The sequence below is a fragment of the Pseudorasbora parva genome, unplaced genomic scaffold (assembly GCF_024679245.1).
Source record: "Pseudorasbora parva isolate DD20220531a unplaced genomic scaffold, ASM2467924v1 scaffold_31, whole genome shotgun sequence".
In the NCBI taxonomy this organism is placed as follows: domain Eukaryota; kingdom Metazoa; phylum Chordata; class Actinopteri; order Cypriniformes; family Gobionidae; genus Pseudorasbora; species Pseudorasbora parva.
The window spans coordinates 1,086,083-1,095,341 of NW_027125103.1; the positions used below are offsets into that span (position 1 = coordinate 1,086,083).

At 44.5% G+C, this 9,259-nt stretch overlaps 1 protein-coding gene across 1 annotated transcript; it reads left to right on the top strand.

Moving 5' to 3' along the window:
* Nucleotides 1–210: 210 nt before the first annotated feature.
* Nucleotides 211–8,385, top strand: LOC137065786 (alpha-2-macroglobulin-like protein 1). Its single transcript, XM_067437314.1, has 34 exons — nucleotides 211–410; nucleotides 502–685; nucleotides 755–911; nucleotides 1,033–1,085; nucleotides 1,198–1,218; nucleotides 1,326–1,491; nucleotides 1,573–1,657; nucleotides 1,730–1,856; nucleotides 1,933–2,053; nucleotides 2,128–2,237; nucleotides 2,307–2,477; nucleotides 2,559–2,783; nucleotides 2,856–3,068; nucleotides 3,147–3,296; nucleotides 3,716–3,841; nucleotides 3,913–4,006; nucleotides 4,090–4,231; nucleotides 4,328–4,553; nucleotides 4,636–4,759; nucleotides 4,828–4,949; nucleotides 5,031–5,082; nucleotides 5,181–5,264; nucleotides 5,356–5,532; nucleotides 5,747–5,822; nucleotides 5,895–6,051; nucleotides 6,122–6,196; nucleotides 6,270–6,432; nucleotides 7,029–7,213; nucleotides 7,281–7,502; nucleotides 7,577–7,698; nucleotides 7,790–7,871; nucleotides 7,956–8,039; nucleotides 8,117–8,222; nucleotides 8,303–8,385. Exons 1-34 carry the CDS (start codon nucleotides 328–330, stop codon nucleotides 8,341–8,343), a joined length of 4,326 nt encoding a protein of 1,441 aa, XP_067293415.1. The 5' UTR covers nucleotides 211–327; the 3' UTR covers nucleotides 8,344–8,385.
* Nucleotides 8,386–9,259: the final 874 nt, after the last annotated feature.

Consider the following 9,259-nt stretch of genomic DNA (forward strand, 5'->3'; position numbering starts at 1 on the left):
GATCTTGAAGCGCACGATAGACATAGATAACATTAGAAACTTGATTTTCACCCCAGGGGGTCTTTAATCACTCGAGGAATGAATCTCGTTGACTTAACTGATTAACCACCACCTGCAATTCATTTTCGCCTCCGTCAATATGTTTCTATTGCCTGATGATAAAGTGTGCTGATGATTAAAAGTGTTTAAATATCACTGCCATTGTCAGCGGAGATGATTGAGAGAAGCTATTGAGCAGTAAACAACAGCAGTAGATCTTAACAGAAGTTCTGCGAGGTTTCTGAAAGAGCCGATTGATAATCGTTTGGTGTTGGATGATTGCTCTTAATGGCTGTGAGGGAGAGTTGTGTTTGGAAAGGGCTCATTTTAGCTCTCTTCATTTTTGCTGTTGCCGGACAGACATCAGGGCCGTAAGTATCATTTAAATGTTTGCAGTGAAGAGGTTTGTAAAAAAAACAAAAACCTTGTACAAATGCTTAATTGTAACTTATTTTTCCACAGGTTCTTCATGGTGACGTTTCCTGCAGTGATTGAGTCAGGCTCTGATGCCAAATTATGTGTAACACTTCTGAAAGCCCAAGAGAGTCTCAAGATGACGGTTTCTCTGCTTGATGACAAGAACAGGACGACTCAACTTGTGCAGCAGGTTTCTTCTTTGCCGTTTCACCGCTGCTTTAATTTCCAGGTCTGTTATCATGAGACATGTGGCTTTTTCTAGTCTGGTTTGTTGTATATCAACTGAGTTTCTCTACAGGCTCCTCGAGTAGATGGAGAATCTGTGCAGAAGCTGAAGGTGGATGTTCAAGGGAGGACCTTCAGAGCGGCCGAAGAGAGGAAGGTCATGTTCAGACGCTACCTGAATTTGACCTTCATCCAAACAGACAAACCCATCTACAATCCAGGACAAACGGGTGAGTAGTTCGTGACCCTTGGTTAAATATAAGGGCTGCAGACAGTCCCTTACGGTACAGGTTCTGATCATCTTCAAATGCATGCTGCAAATCATTTGAGTGTTTATTGCTGTTTTTGCAGTGAATTTCAGAGTTGTCACCATGGATCCCAAATTTGTACCTTTTGATCAGATGGTAAGGCCTGACCATGGACTTTGGTTTCAGTTGTGCACGTTTCACTAATGACTTTGCTGCATCAATGCTTGTGCTTTTAAATGCCTAATATTCCTGTCTTTGTGTCTTGCAGTACAATCTGGTGGTGGTGGAGGTGAGGATTTGCTCCAGTGCAAGTCTTTGAATGGAGCTGAAGCGTTGTTGTTGTTGTTTGTCATCCGTTGGTAGTTTTTCCCTCTGAGCTGTTAATTGTTTTAATAGGACAATAATAATAACCGGATTGCTCAGTGGACAAATGTTTCCTCAACGGGGTCGATCTTGCAACTCTCTCATGAGTTAAACCCAGAGGCTCAGACAGGGATGTATACACTAAAGGCTTTTATTGGTGACCGACTGAGGTCCCAAGTTTTTGAGGTGAAAAAATATGGTAAGTCGTTGTTCCTATAATGTACAGCAGTTCGATGATATATCTGCGGTTGTGATCTAAAGCATCTCTTTTCTGATTTAGTTTTGCCCAAATTTGATGTGACCCTAAACGTACCACAGATGTACAGTGTTGGAGATGTGGGACTGACCGTTCAGGCTTGTGCCAAGTGAGTGAGGCTTATGTTCTCTTGTTTTGTGGTTGGTCAGTTCTTGATCCTGCTCCTTGTGCGGTTTCCCAGATACACATATGGCCAACCTGTTCCTGGTCAAGCATTGCTGGAAGTGTGCCGTGATCCCTTTCCATATGCTGTTCCAAATGATGTGGCTCCGGATTTGACACGTCGGTGTCTGAATAAAACCGCAAAGGTGTGACTGCTGCCTTAGTGCTGAGGGTTTGTCTGCTTGTGCTTGCCTTTAATATGAATCTCTCTCCTGCTACCAGATGAATGCTACGGGCTGTGCCTCTCTTACTGTCGACACATCAGTATTTTTCAACACCAAGTTTGAAAATTATATGCAAGATCTCTTTCTTGTAAATGTGAACGTCACTGAGGAGGGAACAGGTGAGCTATTGGCTGAGCTGAACCAACAGCACATGCTTGAATTGGATGGCTTGATTTATTTGTTCCCTGTCCAGATGTTGTGATGTCAAAGTCTGCAACGGTGTCCATTACATTTGAAGTCGGCAAGGTCACGTTTGTGGACCTCCCGGATTATTTTGAACCCGGATCAGTGATTAATGGAAAGGCAAGTAAAAGTTTATCCCTGGTCGCAGAAGCCTTTAAATTGGTTCCTAACCTTGATCGTTCCCAACAGATATCGGTGTCTCGTTTCAATGGGACTCCAATTGCGAACAAAGCAGTGTATTTCCTGGATGGTAACAGCTGGCCAAACAAACGGCTGCTGAATCTGACCACAAACCAGAATGGGCTGGTCATGTTCTCCCTCAAGACTGCTGATCTTCCAAAAGCTGATCTCAATCTGGTGGTACGATTTGCTCTTTATATTTTGTGACATGAAGATGTATCTCTCTCTTGCAAGAAACTGATTCCGTTCATTGTTCCCCAGGCAAGTGCGACTCCAGAGGTTGTTTATAATTACAAATCACCATACTTCACTACAGATTCAAGGGTTGTTCAACTTTCCGGACCTACTTCTGACAGCCCATCACTTAGTGAACTGACTATAGTGAAACTCGAGCAGCCGCTCAAATGTGGGGCTGTGTTTCCAGTGACCGTGAAGTATTCTTTTGTTGGAGAGACTGGCGACTACATCGCTGACATAATCTATATGGTGAGTGGACATTTTAATTTGTGCTGGTCTGTTTGTTCAGCGCCTTGTATCCACCTGTGTGTCTTCTGTCAGGTCTTGTCCAGGGGAGTGATCGTCCTCCATGGATTTCAGACGGTCAAAGCGAGGGCTTCTGATACCGTCACGAGCGGCTCGGTGTCATTCCAACTGTCTGTCAGTGTCGCTATGGCTCCAGCAGTGCAGATTCTGGTCTACTGCGTTCTGCCCAGTGGTGATGTAGCTGCAGCTAGTGTGTCGTTTGATACTGAAATGTGTTTCCAAAACCAGGTATGATGTGCACTAGCATCTGTTTGGCTTATGCGGGGAATGGTGACATGCCCTACAGCGTGTTGGTCCTTGTTTCAGGTGTCTCTACAGTTTTCTCCTGCTACGGCTGTTCCTGCTGAGGGAAATGTTCTGACTGTCTCTGCTCAAGCAGGATCTCTGTGTGGCCTTAGTGCTGTAGATCAGAGCGTCCGGATCTTGGAGCCAGGAAGACGTCTGAGTGCTGAAATGGTATCATTTTTAACAAACTTAAAGGATCCTTTTTCTTTTAGGCTGTAATATTTTATCAGTTCATTAAAGTTGTGTTTAGTGCAACAAGTCGCTGGTTCAAAGCATCTGCCGAATTAATGAATGTAGACCTATCAAATGTGACTGAAGGTGGTCTGCTGGAAGCTCTGCTCTACTTTTTAAAGTTAAATGGATTTCCTACAAAAACCATCAATTTGCTTCAGATGGACTTCATTAACCCCCTGGAGCCATGTGGTTTACTTTTATAATGGCAGGATGCTTAACTTTCATTTGATGACATACCCTTTAAATCTGTTGTCTACTCATAGACATGCTCCCATTTAACTCGGCTTAACTAATGTTTACTAGATTAATGTGGTTAAATGATCCATGTGCTTTATCCCCCCACCCCCTGTTCTCAGGTGTTCAACTTGCTCCCAGTGCGATTGCAATCAGATTATCCATATGAAGTTGAGGATGAACAGGAGTGTCTGAATGTTCGAGCCCGTCGAGCTGTTCCTACAGAACAAGCCTACGAAACCTTCAAGGTAGAAAGTTTATCATTACTGAATCCTCCTTCATTTTTCAAAAATCTTATGTTTGTTTGTTCATTTGGAAGAATGCAGGGATGAAGGTTGCAACAAATTTGCCTATCAGAGCACCTCAGTGTCTGACGTACAGAGGCCTGGAATATTATCGCAACTTCCCTAATGGTATGTCTGTTACTTTGACTCTTGCTCTGGAAATTGCTACATGACTTGCAGATTCAGTTGCTATAAACACAATTGTCCTGCAGTGTTTTTTCGCCGGTTCCCTGAACCTATGGTATTGGCTGCTGCTCTTCCATTAGAAGAAAGTGAGGGTGACACATCCTCTTTTGACGTGACCGTTAGAACTTACTTTCCAGAAACGTGGATCTGGCAGCTTGCTCAAGTGGGGTTGGTGTGAATTCTTTTGTTCCATCTCTAAAGCTAGCTGCCCACAATATTTACTTCTCATTCCCATTATTTCACTCTTTTTCTGCTATCCTTCAGAGCCACTGGATCCACACAAATTCCCATCACTGTTCCTGACACCATCACCACATGGGAGACTGAGGCATTCTGCCTGTCCTCCAAAGGTTTCGGCCTGGCTCCTCCTGCTCTGCTGACGGTCTTCCAGCCCTTCTTCCTGGAGCTCTCCCTGCCATACTCCATCGTCCGTGGGGAGTCTTTTGATCTGAAGGCCACTGTCTTCAGCTATCTGTCCAAGTGCATCCTGGTCTGTCATGGTTTATTTTCCTTTATATAATGGCTCTGTATAGAAGGTCCCGACTTTGCTCCATGTGCCGTTTCATTGGCAGGTTAAAGTGACTCCAGCTTCATCCACAAACTTTACTCTTAAAGAATATCCTGATCCGTACACATCCTGTCTTTGTGGCAATGGGAGGAAGACCTTCAAATGGGCTCTCTCAGCTTCTGTTCTTGGTCAGTTTTGGACTGTTTCTGAATTTGAAGTGAATGTGGCGTTGCTCACTTCCTGTCTGTCACCACAGGAACTGTCAACGTGACGGTCAATGCTTCAGCTGAGCCATCCCGGACTCGATGTGGCACTGAGGCCGTGACCGTGCCGACGAGAGGCCGCATTGACGTAGTTACTCGAAGTCTACTTGTCCTGGTAAGTGTTAACCAGCCTTCTGGAGTTTGATCATGGAGCTCATTCTGTTATACTGACGTGCTTTTATTGCCTTTTTTAAAGCCTGAAGGCGTTGAAAGGACAAACACCCAGAGTTGGTTACTGTGTCCAAAGGGTTTGTTTGCACTCAATGATTCCCCAATACATTTCTCCCTGCACGGCCAAAAACATTAGCCTAGCGCCTAATGCTGATCCATTTTGTTTGGTCCGCAGGAAACGTTCTTTCTGAAGATGTGACTCTGACTCTTCCAACAAACGTGATTCCGGGATCAGCTAGATGCTCAGTTTCAGTCCTTGGTAAAGCATTTCTAGTAGTAGAAACTGACAGGTGGTGATTTGCAGAATCAATTAGATTTTGATGTGGGTTTTATGTCTGTCCTTTTTGTAGGGGATATAATGGGTCGTGCGCTGAAGAATCTAGATGGGTTAATACAGATGCCATCTGGCTGTGGAGAACAGAATATGATCATTCTTGCTCCCAATATTTACATCCTGCTGTACCTGAAGGTCACGGGGCAACTCACCGCAGCCATTCGAGAGACCGCCACGGGCTACCTTCAAATCGGTATGGCTGAACAGATCCATTAAAGAATTTAAATTCATCATGGAAAACTCTTTGCAGGGCTTCTATTTCCCTGACATAAAGGCTTTCCAAAACTTGATAGTTTGAGGGGATGGATAGGTAGCGCCCCATTCTCCCCCCCCCCCCCCCCCCCGGTTGTCAATCATTGCTTGAGACCCTTCCTGACTAATTTTCATGTGGTTTTTGACCTGAACAGGATACCAAGGACAACTGAACTACAGGCACAGTGATGGCTCGTACAGTACTTTTGGCTATGATGCATCCAATACATGGTGAGTTTCATGCTATTGTGGTTTTATGTAACTTGCGTCACCAGCAGTTTAACACGCTTCCTCCATGGCCAGGTTGACCGCCTTTGTCATGAGGTGTTTTGGTTTGGCAACGCAATTTGTTTTCATCGATCCGAATGTCCTTCAGAGTGCAAAGGACTGGCTAATAAGTCAGCAGGGTTCTAATGGCTGTTTCGTGCAACAGGGAACGTTGTACCACAATGACATGAAGGTACATCAATGGTTATCAAATGGACCGTAAACCATAAGCTCTGTCTGAGGCTTTTTTTTGTGTATTTTAGGGTGGAGTTGGTGACAACGTCACCATGACCGCCTACATCGTCGCATCTCTTCTTGAAATAGGCGTCCCTGTCACAGTAAAAACCCTTTCAGTAGTTGTATGAGCTCCTTGCGGTTCTGGCTGTTGTCTGAGATCTGCTTCGCTTTCAGGATCCCATCATTACCAACGCTCTGTCCTGCTTGAGGCCTGTTGTTGGGAACCTGGGAAACACTTATGCCACGGCTCTGCTGGCCTACACCTTCAGTCTAGCTGGAGAGACCACCACTCGATCACAGCTTTTAACTGCCTTGAACAACCTTGCCATTTCTGAAGGTGAAATTCACCAGGATCTTGAGTGGTGTGTGTATAGTCTTAAGCATTGCCTCGAATGTCAACTTTCTTAGTAGAAAGGACTTTTGTAAAGGTAGGAGTTTTGTATAAACACCGAGCAATAGGTTGACATGCACAAAGCCTTTATGAAGTTTAAGTGTATTCTGTACTTTGGTTGCACAAGGTTTAAGCTGCAAACGACACTTTCAATGTGAACATCGCTCACTCAATTTGCTATACAAATGTATCATTGCTCAGTGCATTTTGCATTTAATACTTGTACATTGGCTATGGCAGTTTCCACACTTCATTAAGTTGAGTAGCAAATCAGTATCATAAAATGTATGAAGGATCATGACACTGAAGAATGGAGCAAGCTCCCTTTTCGTTGGCCATTTGATCACAAACCACATTTGAACACTCAAAAAATGGAATAAAATCTTGCACTATTGTTCAAACGGTTGGCGTTCAGGGCGCGTTGCGGCCCTACACCAATATCAGAACTGATTCACCTTAAAACTGACGCTGTCGTTTTTCTCCTTGAATGGGTTTATATTTGAGGTTCTTTGCCGTTGACTTTCTCCCCGCCATCTCTTCAGGTGCTAAGCTCCACTGGTCTCAGACGACATCTGGTGATACTCTGGCGGTGGAGATCAGCGCTTATGTGCTGCTAGCGGTTCTCACAGTTCAGCCTCTCACGACGGCTAATCTGGGCTATGCTAACCGCATTGTCAACTGGCTGGTGACCCAGCAGAATCCCTATGGAGGCTTCTCCTCCACCCAGGTGCCTCTGACTACCAAATATGAGCACAATCATTGAGTGGAGTTTTTAATCTGGTGCTCGTTTTCAGGACACGGTGGTGGCTCTTCATGCTCTGTCTGTGTACGCTGCTCAAGTCTTCAGCTTGGACGGCTCAAGCACCGTTGCCGTACAGTCCTCAGTGGTAGGAGGAGACTCTTATAGCTTCACTGTGAATCGGGACAACAGGCTACTGTATCAGGAGAAGCTGCTGAAGAACGTTCCTGGCAAATATACTGTTAAAGCTTCAGGATCCACTTGTGTGTCTGTGCAGGTCTGTATCTTCAGCTCCTTTTACGCTTTCTGTTGCACGCATCAAAAGCCTACTGTGCTTTCTTTGTATTCTAGGTTGCATGTTTCTACAACATCCCAACACCCATTAAAGATACCAAAACACTGAGCGTTGACGCAAAGGTGACCGGAGACTGCCGACCGCTTGGGGCCAATCTCCTGTTGAACTTCACGGTGAAGTAAGAGGCTTTGACTTCATCCTGAAACCAGTTTATGTCTCTGACAAGAGGAACCGCTTGATCCTGTTGACTAAACTTTATTCGTTTTCAGATACAATGGAGCAAAATCATCTACTAACATGGTTCTAGTGGACATTAAACTCCTGTCGGGCTTCACGGCTGATACATCACTGGTATGCAAGACTTGGCAAATCCTGAGATGCTTGAGGCTCTTTCAGATGTAATCGTGTCTCTAAACATTGGTCTCTTCCCCTCAGCTTGGATCTCCACCGGCGTCGTTTGCTCCGCTAGTGGTGCGGGTTGATTCTGAAGAGGATCATGTCCTAATTTATCTGAAAGAGGTGAGACTGGGTATAATCACTAGCTGCCACATTGTCAAATGCTGTTTGTGCTGCTGTTCATCCTTTCTGTCTCGCAGGTTCCCAAAGGTGTCCCCAAGACTTACACTCTTCAGCTGAAACAGGTTCTTGCAGTGAAAAATCTCAAGCCAGCGGTCATCAACATTTATGACTACTATCAGACAAGTATGCTTTCATCCTAATCGAGCTTTGCTCTGGCTGAATTCACTGAACTTGATCCAGCTCACTTCATGTTCCTCTTTCAGGTGATTCGTTTGAGACCCCCTACACATCTCCTTGTCCATGACACTGCAATAGGACGTGACTCAAAATAAATGATTTTATGCAATCACTTTTTTGCCTTTTGTTTAACATGACGAGTGTTGCAGGTCACTGTTTTGTTATAGAAGTGGTTTCCTAAACTGAACATCAAGCATATCGTTACTAGTCTTAACCAAAGTTAGAAGCAAACTCTTCAGGGGTGAGAAATGCCAGAACAACAACTCTGAATGTCTTCACGGTCCTTGAGATGAGGGTGTTTCAGAAGGAAGACTGGCCTTCCCACCTGATTATAACCTCACTGGCTTTGCCCTGCCCAAACTGTATCCTGAACCCATGTCACCATGCAATCCGACACCCCCTAATCTGTCAAAGTATGACAGGAGGGTGCAAGTCACCTTGATTTATATAGTGCTTTTTACAATATACAGGTGAAATTTGACTCTTGTGCAAAAGGTCATTTAAAAACAAATATATTGTATCAACTCATTACATGCAAAGTGAGAGATTTCAAGCCTTTGTTACCGCTTACAAACAGCCCAAATTCAAACTCTCAGAATATTGTGACAAGGTTCTGTATCGTAGGCTCACCTGCAAAGGGTTCCTGAGCCTTTGAATGGTCTCTCAGTCTGGTTCAGTATGAGCCACAATCATGGGGTAGACTGCTGACCTGACAGTTGTGCATAAAACCATCATTCACACACACCACAAGGCAGGAAAGACTCAAAAGGGAATGGCAACTGAAGTATTATGGAATTTTTTTTAGGATGTTCTCAAAGTGCTGTATCAAAGCACATTAATAATAGAAAGTTAAGTGGAAGAAAAGGGTGCACAAGCAGCAGGGATGACCAAAGTCTGAAGAGGATTGTCAGGAAAAGGCCATTCAAATGTGTGGGGCAGCCATCTACCAGGACATTTTAGAGCGCTTCCACACTGCCAAAAGT